The sequence below is a fragment of the Cheilinus undulatus genome, linkage group 15 (assembly GCF_018320785.1).
Source record: "Cheilinus undulatus linkage group 15, ASM1832078v1, whole genome shotgun sequence".
Lineage (NCBI taxonomy): Eukaryota > Metazoa > Chordata > Actinopteri > Labriformes > Labridae > Cheilinus > Cheilinus undulatus.
The window spans coordinates 13,992,945-14,016,867 of record NC_054879.1 but is presented as its reverse complement, the minus strand read 5'-3'; the positions used below and the strand labels follow the sequence as shown (position 1 = coordinate 14,016,867).

Here is a 23,923-nt window from a genome sequence, read left to right as displayed (position 1 = left end):
ACATTTATTAATGAGATCCCTGCCCTGTATTGTGGCTGGTAGGTTGAGGAAATGCTCCCAATTCTAAAAAAAAAAAAAAAAAAAAACATTTGGTCATTGTGTCAGTGCTTTTCATTGCTGTAGTGTTAAGCTAGCACTCCATGATATAAAGTCTGGCCAGATTTGTCACTCTTGATGATGTCCCAGGTTGAGGCTCCACACAAACAATTACTTGTTCATCTGGCCGAGATGTCTAGTGGGACCTTCCAGTTTGCCTGCGGTCTCATGTTTTGCAGGTTTTTTAAGATTTGAAAATTGGGGTATGGCGCCTCTGAACACATCCAAGTAGCGGTCGCCAACCTTTGTTACCTACTATCCTTTTTAATCAAGATGTCTTGTCGTAAAAGAGTGAACTCAGGGATAGAGATAGATTGCAGACAACCTAAGTAAGAGCGTACCGCCTTTTGTACTTCGGGGCAGATTTTCCAAGGAACTGTCTTGCTTAATTTCTTAAGTTAGGTGTACAATAGAGTGGTTAATTTAAATGATTGTAAGAACCTTCATATGTCTTGATAAACTACCTCTCGAATGTCTTCAGACTTTTGAAAATGCAGTTGCAAGGCTTGTTACTGGAACTGAGAGAAGAGCTCATATTACCCTGATTTTACGTTATGATATGTTAGTGGCTAACAGACAATGTTGGAATCCACACATTAAAGAATGAATAACTTGCCCAATCTCTTGAAAACAAATGGTAGTCAAAACTTAAAAGTTGAGGTACTCTGGTTCTGGCATAAGATTGCCTCAGATTTTCAGTTTTGACTGCTATTTATTCCATGGACTTAGCTAAAATCTAAAAAAATCATGGAAGTCATTATTCAATTTTTGCAGGGCCATCTTGTCCTGTCATCCTAAAGAGAATGATGCATCCTGGTGTCAAACTTTTCAGATATTTTTGACCCAATGTAGCCCTCAACCTCTTCTATCTAATTTTAGAACCACCTTTAGTGGACGAGCACGCTTTTGCATCTCCAATCTCCTATGACTTATTCGCCTGCACAGACACTAAGGCAATCAGATCTTGAAAGACTTGATGGCCCCACATTCCAGCTTTATCACTAAAGGATACCATCCAAGGCATAGAAGTAAGGCTAGAGAACCACCTCCTCTGTTTTTACACTGTAGAAAATTTATTTACTCTCCTAAGGAAAAGCTAAAAGCATAAATTTGCACAGGTTTTGAGCCTCTTTGTAACTATGGCTTTATGTATCTTTGCAATTTTAACTACAGCTTATTATGAACAGATTTAACTGATTAACCTTTATCAAAGTTAACAGCTTTGTTAACATATTAACGATTAAGGAAGATAAATTTTTGATTAATTGTGCCCAACTCTGGTTGATTTCCTCTGATTGTAAGATTAAATTGTAAAAACACATTTCTATAATCAAGAAGTGTTTCTACACACATTGTGGGAAAAAATGACCATAGTTGAGGAATTACCCATTGATAAGACTTTATATATAATTGCATTTTCAGAACAGAACTCTAAAAAGAATCAGAAATTCCTGCCTAAATTGCCTCTTATGTTTAAAGCCTATGACTCAGGATTACTTACCTTGTAGATTTCATATAATTAAATGTTAGTGCATAGCTACAATACCCTACCAATGTTTACAGAAAAGTTACATACCTTCTGTGAACTCAGTATGAACTATAATGGTGCGTTGGACCACCCCGTTAACGTAAGTGTTCAGCAGATCACCCAAGCTTGACATTTCTCTGAAACTGGGGGCTGTCAGGACAAATCTTTTATCTGTAGAAACGGCCTCCAAATCTGCAGTGGCAGTGTCACCAATGGCCAAGCTGAGTGTGACAACGCCAGCCCTCTTAAGGGCCCGGTCACCGGCACCGGTATCATCGGTGGACTGCCCAGCACTGATAATCACCAGTACCTGTGGCACGCCCTCCTCTGCCCTGCCCCCTGATGCTGGGCCCAAAAGGTTTTCAGCCACTTCCTCCAAGGCAGCCCCCAGGTTAGACTCATCACCCCCTGAGTAGGAGAGGCTCTTCACAGCGTCCAGGACTGATGATTTTGTGTCATAGCTATTCAAATAGAACTTAATCTCTGGGTCGGTGTTGTACACAGCCAAGGCCACCCGAACAGTGTCCCTGCCCACATCAAGGCCCTCAATGATTCTCACAACAAAATCACGCACAAAGGGGAAGTTTGCTGCTCCAGTGTTCTCTGATCCATCAATTAAGAGAACTAGGTCAGCTGAATCTTGTGCTTTAAGGAGAGAGAGAGAGAGAGAGAGAGAGAGAGAAAGAACAAAATGGAACTTGTGAAAGCGTAAACACAGTGAGACAGAGACTCAGATCAGAAAACTAGTGCTATAGCATAGCACTGCATGAGTCAAGTGACATTCAAAGTGAACAAATGAATAACAACAGTGCAAAACACATCATACTGCATGTCGGCTGAACCAGGGAGATTTCTTATGGAGATGGAAGCTGCTGGTTGGGGTTTAATTTGTCACTCTTCAAACAGGATGAAACTTAATACTATGATAATGTTATCATGTTTGTGGCAACACTATTACAATAAAATGGCTAAGTAACAAATTATTGTTCCTACTTAATAACCAAAACTTAATCGGCAATAGGTAAGAATTAAGTACAGAGAACTCCTCAGTATGATGGTTGTTTTTACAATATGGGACAAAAGGAGCCACTAAAAAGAGTCACTAATGAATTGGAAATCTCTAAGTAATGATTCAGTATCAATGATGATGATTAACTGAAGGTATTAAGTACATTATAAAACCTGAACCATGAAAACTCACTATCTACCTGTTAACCAAAGGTTAACTATGGTGAAGTCCTCATTGGTTGTCTAATAATATAAAAATATTTTAGTACTCTATCTTCTTAGTTAACTAGCAGATAGTTACTCCTTTGTCACTTGATACCAATTACCATATTTAGTGTAGGTTAACTAGCAGGAAATTCCTTAATAATGGTTAACTAGCTGTTAGTTACTCATTCAGTTACAATGAAATTTTTGTGTACCTTAGACTAAAATGTTACCATTTTTGTTTTTAATCAATGATTATAAAGTATTTTGGCTGAATTGTCATGTTTTTTATTGCAACAAAGGCATTTTAATGCCAGCCAAAGTATATCTGAAATCTACAAGAAAAATGTTTCTCACTATCAAAGAAATATTTGAAGTATGATGAAATTAAAGCACATTAGACCTACTGTCATTTTGAATGTTACAAAAACTTTATTGAATTTTGGAAAATATATGATTGATAACAATTGTTAATTTTAACCTTCTGTTTATTTTGGTTGTGAGATAAATTGTAAATGCTGACTGAAATAAAGCTGCTGCTACTTAAAAAAAGAAACATTTAAAATGGTTCAGGGACTTCTAGTTTTTGAAATACAAAGTGAGTTTGTGCTTATAGATAAAAAAAAAAATTAACCAATCTTAGACCATGTTTACACAAAAACGATCTGAAAGCAGAACTGATTTTCCTCTGCATTTTCAAAAAAGTTGAGTGCACACAAATCTGCAAAAATAACTTAAAATGCTGTAGTATGAATGATAGGCAAGTAGGTTAAGTGACTTTGTATTGCAACAACATGTGCATGTGCACTGATATTTCTATTAACAGCTAGATGTAAGAACTTTGGAGTCTACCATTGCTGTGTTGGAACAACTTCTTGTGCATGGCTATTGACTGGAACTGCAATGTGAAAGTGCAAAAAAATCTCTGTTTTCAGATCAACTGCCTATTGCCAGTTTATATGACAATGGAGATGGTGCCATTTTCAAAAGCCACCTTCAAACATTCCTATTTTTGGCACTCAATATGCAATTTTCATGAAAACAAGCAGTCAAATTCAACAAAAGGTTGCTGAAATCATTGTGTAAGCATGGCTTTGAAGGGAAAGAAAGGTCAAAAATTCAGGAATCCAGGATGTAATTTTGAGAATAAAATCCACTCAATACAATTATCAGTGTTTATGAGTCCAAACTGTGATGAAATCTGCAAGTCAAAGTCAAGAAATTTGCTTGCAAGAAATTTTGAAACCAAGGTATTACACCATTTTTACCTTTGAAAACTTGTTTATGTTATTTCATTTGATATATCTCTTATAATACCTCCACTGTGTTCAGCCGTTCAATGCAGACTCTTGTTATAGACCTCAGATAAAGTGACCAGTTATGAGCCTGTGGGCTATCCTTGGTGCCAACATGGTAGCAGTACCTGAGAATATTTTAAACATGATTTCATGCCAAATCAGATTTTTCTTTCAATTATACCATGAACATTAACAACATGTTATGAATTCTACACATGTATGAAATATTCTCATCGTACTCTTCTATGCAGGTCAAAGATGAGTCCAAACAGGTTCATCACTGTTTCAAATACAGAATATTGCACATATTTAACACAAATAAGACATTGTGACTGATAAAAGACAGACATTCAAAAGAAAAGACACATAAGCAGTGGTGCACGGTTAGCTATTGTTAAAGGCTCATTGTTTTGACTTGGAGAGGTGATGTTGAGAAGAGCATCAACAAGACTGGGATTTTTCCAGTTTTTTTTTTTCCTTAAGGACTGTTGTTAACGAGATTATATTGATTTCTGATTGGTTATACTGATTTCATGATTTTAGACACAGCCTCACAAGATAGCTGTTCAACAGGAGTCTTGTTCTCCTCAAAGTTTCTGCCTACTGAAGGGATGTTTTTTCCTTGCCATCGTAACTTAATAAATGTTACTCATGGGAGATCAATTTTGTGTCTTTGTGAATCAAATAACAACAAGAAATGTCTAGATCTGGAGATATAATTTATTGTGAACTGGCTGACGCAAAGGTTTATTGATTGTTTGACAGGTTGAATGGTTTATTAGTAAGTTGGTTGGATGGTATGTTGGTTGATTATTTTATGGACAGAATTGTCTCACTATTAGCACATTGATTGATTCAATGAAACAGTGAATAAGTTACAAAATATTTGCTTAATTGTTTGATAAGTTTATTGATTCATTTATTCACTGAATGACTGCATGTTTACTTGTATAATTAATCACTAACTGACTGGTTGGTTGGTTGGTTGGTTGGTTGGTTGTCAGTCAGTCACTTGGTTGCTTGGTCAGTCAGTTGGTTGGTTGATCAGCTGGCTGACTGTCTGACTGTTTTTGGTTATGGAAAAAATGGTTGGTTGATTTGTTTGTTGACTGATTGGTTCCTAAACTGACTGGTTGGCTGGTTGGTTGACTGACTGGTTGGCTGGTTGATTGGTTGGTTGACTGACTGACTGACTGGCTGACTGACTGACTGACTGGCTGACTAGTTTGGTTGGTTGGTCAGTTGGTTGGTTGTTGGTCAAACGGTCAATCAGTTGGTTGCTGGGTCAGTCGGTTCGTTGGTTGGTCAGTTGGCTGACTGACTGACTGTTTTGCTTGGTCGGTTTTTTTACTGAATGATTGGTTCCTTGGCTGACTGACCAACAAATTGACTGACAAACTGATTGACTGGCTGGTTGGTTGGCCAATCAGTCTGTCTGTCAGTTGCTTGGCCAGTCGGGTGGTCGGTTTATTGCTTGGATGAATGACTGACTTTTTTGGTTGGTTGACTGGTTGGTTTGTTGACTGACTAATTCCTTGGCTGACTAACTGACTGACTTGTTTGGTTGGGTGGTTACTTGGTTGTTTGGTCGGATGGACGGATGACTGACTGACTGGTCTTGCAATTTGGTTGGTTGGATGACTGACTGACTAATCAAATCACTGTTATTGTTCTCCATGTTTTTGTTCGGACTCTATACAAGCATATGAATCATTTTTTCAGAACACCCTAATCTAAGATGATATTGAGGTGTAAATGTCATGCAGATCTTTTGGGGATTTTTGAAGCATTAGGGGTCGTATTAAATGTGGTAAGGCAAAACAAGTGGTGTTAATTTCTGCAGGTGGGTAGTGAAAGGTTATTGTGGTTAAAAGTCCTTGATTGTGTTAATTATAAAATCAAGTTATAACCATATAAGCAGCAGCTTCTTCCTGCACATGTAGACACATTAGTATGGTAGTGACACTGGTCCCATTTCATTACCTGTCCCTCCTCCAGTCACAGGGGCCTCATTTGCCACAGGAGCCCCCCCTGACCTGGTCACTGCGCCGCAAAGCCCCACTACTAAATCTTGAATTATATCCTGCAACCTTAGGAACGTGTCTACATTGAACACATGAGTGTCATGGGGCTGGCTAGCCATCTCCCTGAGCTCAAAGTCCACCGCATCCTGAACTCCAACTGCAAACACCTCCACGCCCGCCAGCTGCAGCACCTGAGCCGGCTCGGCCACGTCATCCTGGGAGCGGCCATCTGTCAGCACCACCACCAACTGCGCCACTCCTTCAGCTGCACGGCTACCTGCAGCAGTGGTCAAGTGTGTGCGGAAAAGGAAATCCAAGCCTAGGCCAGTCCTTGTTCCCCCACCGCGGTATGACATAGTCTTGATGTGAGCCAGGACTCCCTGTGCTGTTGGGTAGCTGTTGAGCTGGAACTCGTTGTGAGGCTTGTTTGTGTACTGCACAAGGGCGAATTTAAACCTGTCCCCTCCTGCTTGGTGTAGTGCTTGTGTCAAAGTGTAAAGAAAATGTCTGACATGTGCAAAGTTCTCCTCTCCAATACTCCAGGATGAATCCACTAGAAAGTATATATCAGCTGCCAACCCTTGTGCACAGTCTTCAGGAGAGTTTGGAGAACAGAAGTGAAGACCAGAGAAAAGATGCTTGGTGTTTGGTTCAACAATAATGTTTCAGTGCTAAACACTAAAACCATTGAACAATATTACTGGCACATTTGGGAAAGTTTAACAGCATATTTATGTTGTTGTAAAGCATCTGCCTGAAATTTGCAAACTGTTTAAACTTGTTTTCTATTTTTCCTAGCTCCCTAGTTTTTAAATTTCAACTGTGTTATATATTATATATTTTAATGAAAAAGAGGCCATTTACCAATGGACATTGCTAAACCTTGAGGGAAAAAATATCACAGGCAGATCATCTGCAAAATGGAAACACCTCACTACCAGAGTAACTGAGATAAACTTGGTTCAACTTACCTTCCTGAGCATGGAGGTTGGGGAGGAGTCCTACATACAGGACACCCAGGAGGGCACATAACGGTAACAACCGTGGCCCCCTCATCTTCAATCACAGCAAAGGGGAAACCTGCAAAACAAGAAACAGTTTGACGTAACTATACACCAGCTCACACATGCAAGAGCCATACCTTGTTATCAAAGCCTGCCCACTTCCAGGAAGTTTCAGATCCCATCTCATTAACTCATACTTCACCAATACATCCACAAACTAGCAGAGACATTGAATGTTCTGCAAAAATTAGTTAAAAGATATAAATAGAATGATATATTATCAATGCATACACAAAAATGATTACTGCCATGACTAAAATATAGCAGCAAACACTGACACATTAACCACATGACAAAACCTATGGAACAAAACATGCACAACACAGCATGTGGCCCAGTAGTCATTTAATCACAATTATCTTTTTCTTCATGGTAAAAAGAAGCCAAAATTATGACTGAAATTGAAACTTGATTAGCACCTGTATGAACCGTTTTATTTCTACGAAAGCCTCACTCAACCTCCCCGCTAACATCTGACAGTGACAGTGTTCAATGTTTGCTTCTGTCATTATGTGATGTATTGCTTTCTATGTGTCTGTACAGACCGTAAAAAATAATTTCCTTGTGTTGAAATAAATAAAGGCAGTCTATCTAAATGTACAGAAAATCTCAGGCAGGCTGACCCCAAAATCTTCCTGACATACTCCACAAGGGAGATTCTCCCTGTTAGAGGAGGGCAGTGGTGCCAGAAGGAGTTTTGAAGTTGGGGGATATCCAGTGTGATGGCATAGTAGACCCCCTTTCTATGTGGTATTAAAATGTGTTTTCTGTGATCGGACTACAATCAGATAGAATTTGACCACATATGTATCAATACTAATATGTGTCTCTACTGTCCACATTGAGATTGGTTTGTGATCTTATTGCATTTTTCCTGCACATATTCTCTTCTTTTTCTATGTTCACAGCTTATACGATTCATCCAAGACAATGAAATTCACTTACAATCCCAACATCCACTCAAAATCAACAGCTATTTACCATTTCCAATGCACATTATATTAATATATAATTATAATTTATATCAGTAAGGACTATAGAGAGCATTACCATCATCCTAGCAAGCTCATGTGGAGACAACAAAGCTCACTGCTTCAAGTTACAGCTTTCTCTTATCCCTTCTTTCTGTGAAGATATTTTGATTATCTAAGAGGACACTTTGAGTGTTTTAAACATTTCATGCAAACAGTAATGTCACAGCAGCAAATATAGGGGCCCAGTTAAGCACTAAACTCAACAAATGTAATGTTGATAGGATTGAAGATTCAGGGTTGAAGATTAACTTTAACTAACTACAAAGTGAAGAATATCAAAACAGAAAAGGGACTATTAACACATGTTTTCTAGCAAAAGATAAGGTCCAGAAAGTGTGTTACCTGTCCATTAGACCTTGGAGCCCTGTGCATTAAAAAGGGTTAACAATACCAAAGCATCATTTTACCAGGCTGCCATATTTCCAGGTTAGGGGAGGGATGTTGCTAAAGATTTGAGTAAGCTAACTGAAAAAGGTAAATGAGTAAAAGTGTATATCAAAGAGAACATTGCAATATTTAAGCTTTGCTTGCTCTAATGAGATGTCTTAGCTTCACTGTAAAACAAAATTAGTTGACCTTACTTTACAAAATATTTAACCTTGTTGCCTCAAAAATAACAAGTAAACCACACTTGACTTTTGTGAGTTGAAAAAAAAATTGTTTATTTTTAGTGTGCAGTACTTGTTCTACATGAACTATTTAAGTATTCACTACTAGTTTAAAATCAACTATTTTAAGTGCTCAAAGCTGAGATTCAAATTTTAATTTTAATTTGCAGCACTTACACTAAATCATCTTCTTTGAGTGTGCAATACTTAATATTTTTAGTAATCTGTAAACACCAATAAGTTTATAGCACTCAAAATATCATAGTCAACTGATTACCTTAGAATGTCAAATAGTACTCTCTGCCAAAAGTTTTTCTTAAGTTATTAATTCACCTGAGGAGGACTAACTTGTGGCACCATTGGCAACAATGGCTGTTAGTGACCCACTGAACCAGTAGTTGATATTTCATTAAAGTTAGTGTGCCATCCAACTTCACCTGTGGTGCATTTTATTTCTTTATTTTATTTAACCTTTATTTAACCAGGAGACAAACCTCTTTGAGATTAAAAATCTCTTTTTCAAGAGTGTCCTGGCCAAGACAGCAGCAGCAAACAGAGTGCATAAAGGTTTAGTGCCCAAAGGCATTCTGGAAAGGTTCAGATTTGTCATAACTCAAAAAATTTGAGTCATAACAAAAATACTTAAATTGTGTGAGTACCTACTTAAAACTAAAATGTTCTATCAGCTCATAAAAATAGAGCTGAAAAATCTGTTTTGGATTTTTAAGTAAATACAACTTAATTTGTTTGAACCAAGTGAACTAAAGTTAACTGAGTCCTTCAGCTGTTATGGCCAAGAAATACAAGTAACTTGTTTATAATAAGTATTCAGAACAGGTTACAAAAAACTGAGTTAATTCAACTCAGTGTTTCTATGTAAAATTGATGTTGTGGCTTGCAGTGACATACAGTTTGTACTTCTGGCTCGATTTGGTAAAAGTTATGCGCTCCCTTTAGCATTTGCCTCTCTGAATACTTCACACAATTGCATAATTTTATCTTATTTGTATTAAGAGAAACATTTCAACTTTGGCTCAAAGCACAACAGAAAAATACATGTCCTGTCAGCCTTTCTTTAGCAAAATATGACATTTCCTACAGCAACCATGACTAAAGTTTAGCTTCATATGAGCTTGAAAACAGACATGGCAGTCATACCAGAAGGGTTCTCAGTTTGAATTAGAACAAAAGAGGAATCATTTGTACAGTTTTAACCCTTAAGTTTGTAAGGTTGATTGTTTCAGCATATGTTATTGTATTAGCAGCAGATTTTAACCACAAAATACAGATCAAGAAAAAGCCCCTGTTAAATTTGCCAGCCAGTGTGCTTTAGTAATTAACTCTTCTGGCAGAAACTGAATTTTCCAACTCAGAAATAATGTGTTCTTAAGAGGGGTGTTGAGTAGGAAAATCAAGTTTTACAACAAGGGTGGGGGTTTTCTATTCAGTCAGATTTTCCCCTATCGTGATGAGAGCTACTACTGCAGGTCAAAAACAACCTCCTATGAATAATTACTGAGCATTTTTTAAAGAAAAGAAAGGATTAAAGCATATAGCACAGTAAGGGCTGTTTCAGCCTGGGTGTGTGTTGGCTTTGTGACCGATTCAGCACATGTTCACTCTGGCTCATGCTGTCATAGGGTGGCCATACCTCCGGCTTTTGGCCCGACAGTCCCGAATTTGAGCCTCAAGCTGGACGCTTATTGGTCCTCCTTTTCGCACCTGAACATAACACAGCATATTGTCCATTGCTTTCTTTCTCTGCACATCATTCCGGTGTTGGTATGTTAAATATGATCCAGGTAATGTATATATGACATTGACCAAACATAAACTTAACCTTGCCATCACATGTTAGTAGCATGTTGAGATATCTATTTTTTGAGATAGGTGCCATCTGTGATCAAGGAAGTGCACGCAATGTCCGCTCGCTCTCCCTCTCTCTTTCTCTCCTGATACTTGCTGCAGACAAACTTTCATCATGTCTGTCCCGTAAATTCACCTGTTATTCTGCAACCTCTCTTGCCAGTCGTCAACTTCTATCATTGTTTAGTTCATGAGCTTTTGTTCAAAGTACACATTGCCAATTGTCACTGGTTGTAGTCACCACACTCATCACTGTGAACTTTATGTAAAATCCAACTGGCCTTCTTTAAGTGTTCGCAGGTATTCTCACAGGCTGACTCTGATTAACAAGTCTCTTCCCGGCTTAGTTCTCTCATATTTATGTTCTCTTCTCAAAGAACTAAAAGCCACTATGCCTGAGGTTAAGTGACATTTTCCAACCGTTTGTTCCAAGTGTTAGAACCCAACTGGTGAAAAAATTGGGGATTTTAGTGCCTTTAGCGATAGAGGAGGACATTGGATAGAATCAGAAACAGGGATGAGATTCATGCAGGAATGGGCCACAGGCTGGATTTAAACCCAGGCCACCCAGGATACATGAGGTGCCCCTTAAAAACCTAGGCCATCTATGCCCCAAAATTGGTCTGTTTTGCCACCCCTTCTGCATGGAATACTCTCCAGACTGATTTGAAACTGTCAGAACTCATTCCACTTGAAGCCTTTTGTTCTATCTTAAATGAAAGACAATGCAAAACCATGGAACAGTGCCTGTGTTTTAAATTATCTAAAGCAGTCCCTGTCTGCAGTGACTCTTAGGGACAAATTACAGTCTCTCTGCATCTCTTTTTTATTATGAGTCATTCAGGCTTTCTCCTTCAGTTTATAAGTCTGTGCACATGTGCTGTTCAGCCAACCATTGGTTGTCACCACCCAGTCACAATGCGTTGTGGGATACAAAAAGAAATATGGCTGCGGGCTAACTTGCTAGCTGCAGAAACGGTCGCAAAATGGATTATAAATTGATACAAAGCTGTCCAAAATCAGACTTACCAGTGTGGATTAAATCTTTAAAGACCCTGGAAAGTCACCCAAGTTCAAGGCTCATTAAAAAATGTTTTGTAGGAGCTAGGAGGTGTGGATAGCTTCAATCGAAGGGCATACTGGAGGGCTTTTGGAGGTAAAACAAGTAAGTGATGTAAAACGCTCTGAGACTAAGGTTATTGATGCTACCGGCATTGAAAAGGCCGGCTATGGACACAGCCTCTTATAGTAAAACCCAGAATGAGCCACCCATGAATTCAACCTGCAAAAGTGGCAAGTGGAAGTCTACCTGCCACGGCTGAAATCCACCTGCAATTAGCGGGTTGGTGGGTGTCAAGCTGTCAAGCCTTATACACAACTAGAAACGTCTGCGAGCATCTCCCATGTGAATGTTTACAGTGATTTTTCCCTTGGGATCCTAGTCTAACATCCCAATCTGACTTTCTTCTCTCTTTATCTCTGCGCTGCCTTGAACTATTTTTCTGCTTTCACAATGTGTGCATTTACACAACTGTGTCCTTTAATCCAAACTGGTATAGGGACAGAGTCCTTGGTGCACTGGCCGCTGGTTCAACTCTCAGCCTGCAACCATTTGGTGCATGTCATCCCTCCCTTCCTTGCATTTCCTGTCTTTCCCAGCTGTCCCATCTAATAAAGGCTATGGCCAAAAAGAAAAAACAGATATCCCAGCATATGTAGTCTCCTAAATCCACTCTCTCAACACTGCAGCACATCCAGATATCTAACCTTAATACACACACAACTGATAAATTTGCATCACTGACATAAAGTGAGATGAGATTTTGTTTTTAAAACCAAAACGTAGCCTTAACAGCAACTCGGATCTGAGGAAGTCTCCACCCTAACGCCACCCAGAGTTACCCAAACCTCCAGCTGCTATCTGTCTGACTCACCTCTCTGCAATTACTAATGATTTTTACACAAGCATTTAAAACCTACATAAAACTCACACAGCCTGGGATGGCAGAAAGGCAGACAGCTCTAAGAGCCTCTTTAACGGTTTCTTCACCTGCTGGCAGAGACGCAATAAAAGCACAACTCTGAGGTCAGCTGTAGTGTGTGAGAAAAGTGTTCTATGGTCAACTATAGATTTACTTCAGAAGAACTAATGAGGGTTTAAAAGAATTTCCCAGAAGTTAACAGTTTACAATAGAAGACAGTAGAAACTAAGTTGTGTTTTTAATTCTCTTGTGTGAGAAGAGCATCTGTGACAAATGGAATTAGAACACACCTTAGAGGAAAAGGCTATAATATTACATGACCTTCTACCACCTAATTTGCAGCACATTCTGGTGGTGTTTTCTGAGAAATCACTTCTGCCTCTTAGGAGCCTGAAAAATAATAGGATGAACTCTTTGATATGAAAATTAATTTGTTTCATTGTTTGTGGTCTGCATTAAAAACTATAGCATATGCAGCTGCAGCTGCAGGTCTGGGGGTCCTCCTGGTAACTACTCAATCATAACTTTACTGTTTAAGGCCTTATACTACAGCCATCAGTGTTCCAAGAAAAGCCAGGAAAAACCAAGTAAGTGGCAGATATTACATACTATTAACCTAATAAACCTTAAAGTGGTAAACAACTGAGTACAAATGAACGACCTCTATGAAACTGTTCTATGAAACAGCTCTTTAATTTTAACAGTCTCCTTTCCTCCAGTTTTTTGTTATGGAATATACATTTAAAAGGTAAACTAGCACCAAATGAAGAGCTGTTTGGGGGCTAAAAGACAAGCTCTTAATCCTGAGCTGAGCCAAATGATCTGGATCTCTTAAAAGAGACCAATTTCCTGTCACAATGAGGCAGGCCATGCCAAGCAGTGCCAAAGTCTATCAAACAAAACCAGACTGCAACAAAAAAGTAGTTCAAATTTTTAATGTATTTTTTCTGCAATTCAAACAGTTGGCATAGCGGTAAACAGCACAAAATACTAGCATTTTAATAGTATTTCTTCACTGTGATGTAACATCATCTGCAAAAACCTGTTGGACTTTGTTTCTGTTGGCCTTGCTAGGGGCGGAGACAGGAGAGTTAAATATCCCAGGCTTAGCCCAACTTAGGAAGATCTGGCGTCATGCTACCTAGAAATTTGTTATCAGGCAGTTATATTCACTTTTTAAAAGCAATTTCAAATATAAATGCAGATGTAGAATGCCAAAAAATCTACATCATTTGGGGGAAAATGAAAGTTCCACCTAAAAAACAGAATCTGTTGGAGCCAACATTTTTAACATGTAAATGTTCTCAAAGTATCCAAATCCTTTTGAGACAATGTAATGATGATAAATAGTTCCCACTTCAGCCTCCTAAAGAGGGCAACAACTTTATCTGTAGACAGATCAACTACAAAAGCTTAAAATCGCTGCCTAAAGAACAGCATTATACGCAAGTTCTATAGTTCCAGAAGAAGATTTTTTTAATGTGGAAAAGGTTCAAATTCAGTACAAAATTTAGGAGAATTCTTTACTTTACAGTGTGCATATAAGGTGTGTAGTGGCGTCTGCTATGCCTAGCATTTATACTGTTTAAAGCCAGGTGTCAGGACACCGGGTTTGGTCAATCCATTCATTTTCTACAATGCTTATCCCGTCCGGGGTTCCCGAGTGGCTGGAGCCTATCCCAGCTGTCACTGGGCAAGAGGCAGGGTACACCCTGGGCTGGTCGCCAGTCAATCGCAGGGCTGACACAGAGAGACAAACAACCAGGCTCACTCACACCTACGGCCAATATAGAGTTGCCACATGACCTAACTAGCATGTCTTTGGTGGTTGGAGAAAGCCAGGAAAGAATCCAAACATGCAAGGGGAGAACATGCAACTTACAAACAGAAAAGTGAACCGAGAATCTTCTTGCAGTGAGGCAACAGTGCTGAGTAACCCCTGCACAGCTGTGCAGTCCAGGTTTGGTCCAGGTCAAGTATATACATGCAAGAGTAGATCAGTCTCCAACCACACAATCTAGGTGTCTTAGTCTAACTTCAAAAAAATGAGATTTAGTTTGATTTCAGTCAAACTAACAGGTTTAAGCAGTAAACAATTTGCTCTTTATAAGCAGTTATTTATCTTGCTCGTACTGCTGTTATTTTTATTTGGTCCCCCTGTCCTTTCACAAGCCTACATGGAAAGCATCAAGAAATGACAGCACACGTTCCTGCCTTTCCTGTGCCTACAAGGAAAGCCTGAGGCAGGGAGAGAAGCAAAAACCCAGAGCAGAGCAGCCATCAGTGACAATAGAATGACATTGATTGAGTCAGAAGCAGAATGAAGGAGGAGCTGGGGTGGAGGAAAGTTGCAACAAGTGAGTTGAAGAAGTAGTAGCAAAGCTTAGCCAGGCTAGCATCATTTAAATATGGCAGCATGAGTGCAATTAGCCAAAAGCATGCTTAGGGGAAATCCGCTAGCTGTCAGCTGATGAGGGCTTGTGTGAGATCAGTTGATCTCAGTTATATGGCTGTGCTTGACTCCGTGCCTGTTTGATTTTTAGTCTGACTAACAAAATATTTGGACTTTTCTAACAGCATGTACACATTCTGACTGATATGGAAAGTGTAAAAACAGGCCTAACTTACAAAAGGAACACAAATAAAACATGATTGCACTTTTTGTCTGTCTTGCATTGTGACTTAGTTTTAGCCAATGAAACATACCAGCGTTGTTAGCCTTCAGTTGTGGAAAAAATCTGGACCAAGTTAGCCTCAGATCCTAATAAATGTAAGCACTTCAATCACATTCAAATTTAATGTTTTCTTGCTGTAGAGTAAAAGAGCCCTTTCATAAGGATAGGAAAACTTGGGTCAGAGAGGCTTGAATCAAAGCCATCCACAATACACAGCAATAATGAATTATAAACACATGGCTGTCCTGTTTAATGCAACACAGCAATGAGCTGCATTCACTGAAGTCACTGTGTGAAAACTTTTCTTTCTGTCCACTTTGAGCTTCAGAAAGAAGTCGGCTTTAGTAACTTTTAACTGAAAAAATAAAGCTCAAAGGGGGGTGAGGAAAGTTACAGAGCTGAGGAGGCAGCTACTGAGCTGAGTCACACTATGCATTCACCAAAAATCTGGCCACTGTATACTGGGTGGGGTCGTTCAAAACCAGTTTATAAAAATACAATCTCTGCTCAGCAATAAATGAAAGTAAAGGAAGTTTTAAAAGTGTTGTGTACAGAATTCATACTTCTTACCGAGGACCGTGTATCCCTCAATGCTGTCACCATCCAGATATTGCATCGCCTAAATGACCAAGTCTCTTTATTTCAAGGAAATTCAACCTCTTTTGGTCACTTCAACAGATGTTTGTGTTCTCCACTCATGCTCATGTGATTTCAGGTCACTCAAAAGCCACTTCATTCTCTGCAGAGTTTACCCAGCCAGGCCAGTGGTCAACACCGTGGCTTCCCCTCGCAGCCACAGAGGAAAACATAGCAGCACAGTGGAGTCCTGTTTTCTCTGATACCACATGCCAAAACAATTGCAGCACAGAGGAATTACTCTGCAGAGGAAATTAAGAAAGAAACTAAATCGTCCATCAACGCCGTATCCAAGTTGCAGAAATTTAAAGCTGCTTTATTTTCGATTGGCTCAGGGGTGTGAATGCAGTGAGATTTGACACATTACACTGCAGAATTCAAATCTCACTGAGTGTATTTGACTAATTCTCTGAATAATTTCTCATTGCAGTCATTTAAATCCATGTTCAGAAATTGTATTGTTATGTAATTGTCTTGGATTGAGATGCACCATTGAAATTAATAAGCATGCATCATTTCCCATTGTTTCCCTACTCACGTCTTATTTTTGCTTTTTCTATCTAGAAATAAAACATTTTTTTTCTGGGAATGTCAACTGCATGTGGATTGAAATAAGTGCAAGGAGATATTTTTGACTTGAAATCAAAGACGAACTAAACACCAGAGTATCTGGGAGGGTGCTGGGAGGGATGGAAGATAAGCCACACCCACACCCTCCTTCCCACTGTCCCTTATCAGCCACAACATCATTCAGTCTTTTGATTAGAAGCCATAATGTCATAGCTGTTCAAGACTTCCAACAAGCTGAAACCATGGTATGGTCCTGCAAGGGACCCAAGTAATTATCACCCTTAAAAAAAATCAAAAAAACAAAAAATAAATAAAATAAAATAAAACATGGTTTCCATGGGATTTGAACTACACTACCTACAATCCTAGAGTGAGAGCAATGTCCCTGATTTAGCAAGCTTTCTGTAATTCATGAATGCATCTTGTCAGCTGCTTCTATTGACGTTAACGGTTGTGGAAGAAGGCCACAATTCACTGATAAGCTCTAAAGTGGTAAAAGCTAGCACCACTTACATTGCCTCCCACCAGATCAGGCACTAGAAAAAATCAGTCAAAATAGTCCAGTAGGTTTCAACCTGGGGGCAGTAGCAATACATATTTCTACGACAAAATGTAAAATTAAAACACATCCTGCCCAAATGTCAAGATTTGGATCCTGACTGATTAATATTACTATATAATACCCAAATACATAGGTTTTTATCTTAACTGCCCAGCACATAAACCGTCTGACTTTCAAGCTACTTTATGCTCCTTTAAGCTCCTTGGCTGTACTCGGTGTTACTAAACAAAGTTATATTAAGAGAGATTCGAAGATACATGTAACATAAGGAGAGGCGGAGTCACTGTTGATGCAGCAGCTGAGTGATAGAAAGCATGCTGGTAACAGGAATCAGTAGAAAGTAAGAAATAAATTATGACAGATCAGCTCATCTTTCTGAGATTATTTGAGTGTTGATATTCTGGATGGGTTGTATAGATCTTCAACTGGTGGAATGTATTTATGGACACATTTGGATTCATAAAATTATGTTTATAAATCCACATGACAAAGCAGCGCTGACACAGTAAAACATAGCTTACTGTACCATGTCACAGAGCCATAAAGCGTCCAGTTATGATGGATGTAATCCAAACCCCTATTCATTCTCACTCTGCTTTTTAATCATAAAGGAAATCAGGACTTTTCATTTTAATGCATCAATTGTACAGTAAAGGGGTGTCACAAAAGTGATGCTTTACCAATATTAGGGCTTCTGTTTGGTTTAGATATTTTATTTTGTAGCATTAGTTTGTGGCCTTTCTCTTTAATGGGGGCACATTTGTTAAAGCCTGAATTCATCTTTTTAAATTTTTAATTTTGCCCTCTTGGCAGTGAGTGGGGGGATCTTTTGAAAACATCTGAACATCCCTGACTAAAGGCTCGGATATGCAAAATGACATGACATCACTGGACAGCAAATTATGTATTTATGCTTGGACATAAAACCTGGTGAAGTATGATCAACACAGCTATCAGGCTTTCACTTCATTTTTGCATCATAAACTTCATCAAGAAACGACCCATGACCACATCACTAAAAACTCAAAGCTGCTTTGTAAAAAGGTTAAAGATAGTAAGATAAAATTATTATTTTGCAAAATAAAAACTTAACTGTGCTACCTGTAGCAGAAGTTGCATTGTCCCCTTGTTTTTCTACATCACTGTTCCCTGCAGAGATACATTGTTAAGAGAGCTTGTTTTTGCTACCTCCACTAGGAGTCACCACAGTCTGAAATGTTTCAATCTTCCATGACTGTTTGAGAAGCTTTGCATGAGTAATCACTTCATTTCTTACTTCTCATGCAGTAACCACCAAAAAGTGACAGCCTCTACAGGGAGCTCAGTGTTTAAGTAGTGAGCAGTTTGTCACACAGTGAGTAAAACATACCATTCTTTACATTGTATATAACAGTTAATCTTCTGTTGTGGTATCTTTCATGGTTAACAGTGTCAGTTTGCATTCACAGAGCAAGACAGATGCTGAAATGCACCCTCCGCAGCAAGTCTGCAGCTGGACCCCACACACTCATTTATGGCAGAGACCACACACTAACACGCACGTATATAAACACACTTACAGCAGCTTTTCCATCAGTCTCAATGACAGACATCGTTCACGCTGCACTCCCTAGACCTCCTCAGATAAGAGGAAGATCTTCACTCAAGCACACAATCAAAAGATAAACTAAAAATGGGCTTCACTGCAAAAATTTGTTGTAAATTTTCAAACTGGTTTCAGAAAAACCTTAAATACAGCATTTTAAAAAGCCAACCTTAGATGACACCAATCAAAAACCACAAAACAGAGACGTTTGGTTTAAACAGAAAGAGAAAATGACTCCAAAAACATAGCAGGGATGCTTTACCAGGCTGAGAAATGTTCAAACAAACTGCTGACTACAGAAAAAGAGCAGCTATAATCATAATTTGGTGGTCAGCATAACTACTTCTACGTAAAAGAGGGTTTTAGACTCTGCTGTCAGCTCTCTTTAGGACTGGTGTTTGTGCATTTTTCAGCAAATTGTTTTCTTCTCCAGTCCTGGAACCTTACTGTTTTCTTCTTCAACATCACATTTGTCATTTACTTCCTTTTTAATCCCAACAGGCAGGGTTTTCCCTCTGTGAAAGCTACAGAGAGGGCACAGACAACTTGTCTCAAATAGAAGACACTGTGTATTAAAAAATGCCATTCCATGTGATGTCTTTACTAAACTGTTAACTAATGTTTCAGTGTCATGGATGAAATTCACAAAATGATAGAGAAAAGCAATTAAAAGTGCCCTTCCTCGTTCGTGCTGCAAGTTACTCATAAACTAACTCACTTGAATTCATCCATGATATCAAAACATCAGTTTACTAGTTTTGTAAAAACACCTCATGAAGTGCTGTTCTTATTGATCAGAGTTGATTCAAAATAAGAAGTTAGCTGCCGAGGTTGGCAATGGATGATAATTTATGGTAATTTAACTCACAGCTGACCGCAGAATATAATTGTTGTCTATCACAAATAAGGTTGTCTACACACTGGCAATTTAAAAAAATCTTAACCAATTTAAAAACATGGAAAAACACGGACATAAAAAATCAAACAATTATTTGTCTTATAATCCTCCTACAGCCCATGGGACCACACACCATCTCAAGTAACGAGCTCACAGTGAGAATTCCCCACATATGAGATCTCACAGAAACCTTCATGATCAAATGTCACTTCAGAACATAAGAAAATGTGGAGGCTGACTATTTTGGCATGCAACATGAAAACAGCAAAAAATCTAACGTAAAAAATATGGGTGAAATCCTGGTTGATGTGTAGGTATAGTTGTTTTCTATCAAACAGTCCTTAATTCAAAAGGAGAAATAAGCTCAAATTGTGACTATTACTATTTACAACCTGAAATCAGGGGGTCAGATGCTTTTGAGAGCAGTAACATAATAATGTGGACACCACCCACTTGAGGATCGTTTGGACAAATAATCACTTAAGAGGGACTTTGACTTTGGACATGCCTCTCAAGAGGGGGCAAATCTGGCCTAAATTAGGCTTACAAATTGAATAGTGTGTGGCCAGCTTAAGCTTTACAAATCATGAATTAGATACAGCAACAGAACAGCAGCTTCTAGCCGCAGCTCCCACTGTAATATGTAGCAGTCTTACACATAACATGGAAAAGAAAAAACAAGAATATTACAGCCACTGTATCAAGACATGTCCAATTACAACTGTAAAAATCAAGAATTTCTCTGCAATTATTTGAGGTCTGGGGGAGTGGCTCAACTGTAAATATATATAGGAGTAGTTTTTTGATTAAAATAGACTTTAGAGTAAAAATTTTACATATTGTAGCTTTAGGAGTAAGGGACTTTTTCTATAATTTTAAATAATAATGTAGCCCTGAATAATTAAATACATGACAGTTTTACTCATCCAAGAGATTAAAACATGCCAGATTTGTGGATATCTATTGTTTTCGCTGCCCCCAAGTGGTCAAAAATATGTGTTAAATCAAAGATTCATCCACTCATCCATCCTCATTGCGATATTAACAGTGTACATGGGGGCTGAGGCAGTCCTAACTGTCGCTGAGCGAGAGACAGGGTTCTTCCTGGGGTGGATACAAGTCAATCATAGAGCTGACACGTAGAGACACACTGAATCCTAAGCCGGTGTGTGGCATGAATGGTAATACAAGGCACTTCATTTGGTCCCTTGTACCTGCAGAAGCTTTCTGTTTTTGATATAATTATGTAAAAGTTCATCATGGATTATGTGTTACATTAAGCCACACAAATCTACTGTACAGAAAGACTGGTAAATTTATTTTAAGCACTGGGAATCTGCCCAAGATAATATGTGGTCTGAGACTTGAGTTTGCACTAAATGTCTGTCATATAATCCATGTCACGTTGTTGAATTTGCTCAATTTAAGCAGCAGGTTTAACTCTTAATTACAGAGTAAAAACATCCACAAATTAATTATACTGTCAACAAGTGCTACTAATACTAAATCAAGTATATCACTGAAGAAAGATCTTGTTTCTCCATCTTTAGATAAATGGAGTCTAAAGAGATATGACTCATCCCTACAGTGTAATGTGGCCTCTGAGTGTAAGACGGCTCCACACCGCCACTCTCTGGCAAAACCACGGGAAATATTATTTATATACAGTATGGATTAACATAACTGAGTCCATATGAAGACCTTCAGACTGTCTCAGCCCACAGCTGAGGGGGGTGTGATGTGACACATGTGCCACAGATGAGAGAAGCATCGATGATAGAGTTAAAAGAAGAACAGGGGAGGGGGGGAGGCAGGGTGGGCGTACAGCTCCACACAGCTGGTGTGCGTTAGTCTGTCTGACACCCAGCAGATGTGTGTTCAAGCATCACTGCCGATCGGAGCCTGCAGGCTGCACAAGTTCAAGTTTTAAACATGACACTCGGGCTGTAGTGGCTTGGATGGAAGAGAACAGCTTGGCTGAACAGGCTGCATGAAAGACTTTTTTATTGTTAGCAGATGCATGAGATCAGAGAGTAAGATGAGTTTATTTGTGAGGATTTTTTTCTCTGAATATACCTTTTAATCAAAGGAGGGTCGTATGATCCTGAAGCAATCATTTATCTTGAAACATGCTCAAAAAAGTCACAGATTTTCCATTAAATGATGCTATCGTCAGGTGAACTCAGAAGGGCTGCCTGCTTTTGATTTACATCCCTTTGCACAGTTAGTCTCAACTAGAGGAACCACCGTCGTGTTTTCAATCAGAATTCCCCAAATTTATGAAAATTTCTTAACCACTTGAATGCATTTTATAAAAATGTTGTTTGGAGCATAAGTGGAAAAGGACACGAGATTAAACAAAGAGACAGGATGAGACAAACATGCTTAAAGAATTTAATGTTGCAGAGGTCCTGGGAAAACATGCCTGCATACATTTATTTCACTCAATTTTCCTCTGAGGGTCGGAAGTTTTGGAAATTCTTTGAGGAATTGCGTTGTGATCATGGGAAATATCAGGTTTTTCATCCCAGGAAATGGAGAAAAATAGTCATATTCTTGGGAAAACAGCCAAAAGTTACTCCTCATAATGGGAAAATGGGGATACATATCAAAAATAGATGCATGTCTGCTTCAGCCTTCAGAACATTGTTGACTTTTTTGCCAGGCACATTGAAAACAGCTCCACCACCCACTTTTGGGTCCCAACCCACCAGGTGAGAACCACTGCCTTAGCATTTAAAACAGTGCTTCCAGCCTCAGGACCCACTACTACCTTCTTTATGAAAAAATCAGCACCCAAATTTCTTACATTTTTATATTATTCACACAAATGGAAAATGCTGCAGTTTGGACCTTAGATGGACAAGCATGTTTGCATTTTATTCCACAGACTAAGTGTGGGAAATTTCTTGAGTAATTTCCTTATTATCTTGGAAAAACAAAACAGATTGTCATCCAGAGAAAAATTGTCTAATCCCAGGGGAAACTACCTGAATTCACTCCTTTTCAACTCCTTAAAACTGAGTTAAATTTAACAAACAGTCTCCTGTACATTGTAGACATTTTATTTATATTTCATGGACATTTATAACAGCCTCAGGCCCACTTAGGTCCCAACCCACCAGTTGATAACCATATAGAGCTGACTGGTCTAGCCTCAGGAACAATCACCACCTCTTAGGAGAAAGCAAGACTCAGGTCCTATAAAATGTCATGACACTCAAGTGTTCTAATGAAAAATGCTGCCGCTTGGATGTTACATGGAACAAAATGTGTAAATTAACAAAAAGATCAGTTTGTTTGAAAAGCTCATCTTCACTGAAGCCCTGGAGGAAAACTTATGCATTTATTTTACTCTGGTCCCCAAAATAACATGTAAATTTTGGTTGTTTTTTAGAGATCATGGTAGATTCATGAACTAATATAGGAAAACAAGCTTTGTTATTCCAAGATAAGGAGATAGATGGGTAAAAATCTTGAGATAGCAACCTGAATTTTCTGCTACCACAGCAAAATGGTGCAAAATAAAATACATGGATGCATGTTTGCTTTGGCCAGCGGTTCCCAAACTTTTTCCGTCAGGACCCCCTTTGGTTTTTATTTGAAATTTTGTCTACAGAAAGTATTGAAAAGCAATTGCAACATGAAACTTTCAAGTTGAGACTGACATTTTTGCCTCATTTTGAAAGTACATCATCAATCTGTAATATGCCTGATTTCAACAACAGCAGAGAAACTTATCTTGCACTGGTAGGATTAGGAAAGGGAAGGATCATATTCTCGATAACCTTTTGTCATATCTTCAGGCTCCCCCTTGGAGCCATTTGTCCCACTTTTGGAATCTGTACATTATAGACTCTGCCACATCTGTTTTCCAGGCAGACACAGAAAACAACTCCACTGCCCTTTTTTCAGTCACCAGTTAAGAACCACTAGTTTGGATCTTTCTTTAAATATTGTGATTAAATTTAAAAAAACAAAGTATTTCTTAGCAGAACCAGTCACTCCTGACACTTTCCAGAAAATGTTCCAGCCTCTCCAACATCTGTGCTGCATCATGGAAAAAAAGGACAAAAAGTCGGAGAGCAGGGAGCCAGCATAAAACAGGCTGATGCTGATTTATATTGTATACCTAAAAAATCCTCCCTCTGCAGCTCTGCCAACATCAGTTTAGATACGAGTGCTTCCAATGGAAGCCAAAGCGTCGTCATAATAACGGTAGTAAATTATAGGAAAGCACTCGGAGAATTAAACACTAAGTTTCTCCTTAACTTCTTCCCTTTGT

The 23,923-nt window shown here is 38.7% G+C and overlaps 1 protein-coding gene across 1 annotated transcript in view; it reads right to left on the bottom strand.

Annotated features, from left to right (window-relative positions):
- The window catches only part of col6a3 (collagen, type VI, alpha 3), a 90,178-nt gene extending 83,427 nt beyond the window's left edge, over positions 1-6,751 (bottom strand). The window contains exons 1-2 of the mRNA XM_041807570.1: positions 6,118-6,751; positions 1,673-2,269 (exon numbers count right to left, since the gene is read on the bottom strand). Of these exons, the coding sequence (XP_041663504.1) occupies positions 1,673-2,269; positions 6,118-6,514 (994 nt within the window). The 5' untranslated portion in view covers positions 6,515-6,751. The remainder of the gene's footprint in view (positions 1-1,672; positions 2,270-6,117) is intronic.
- Positions 6,752-23,923: the final 17,172 nt, after the last annotated feature.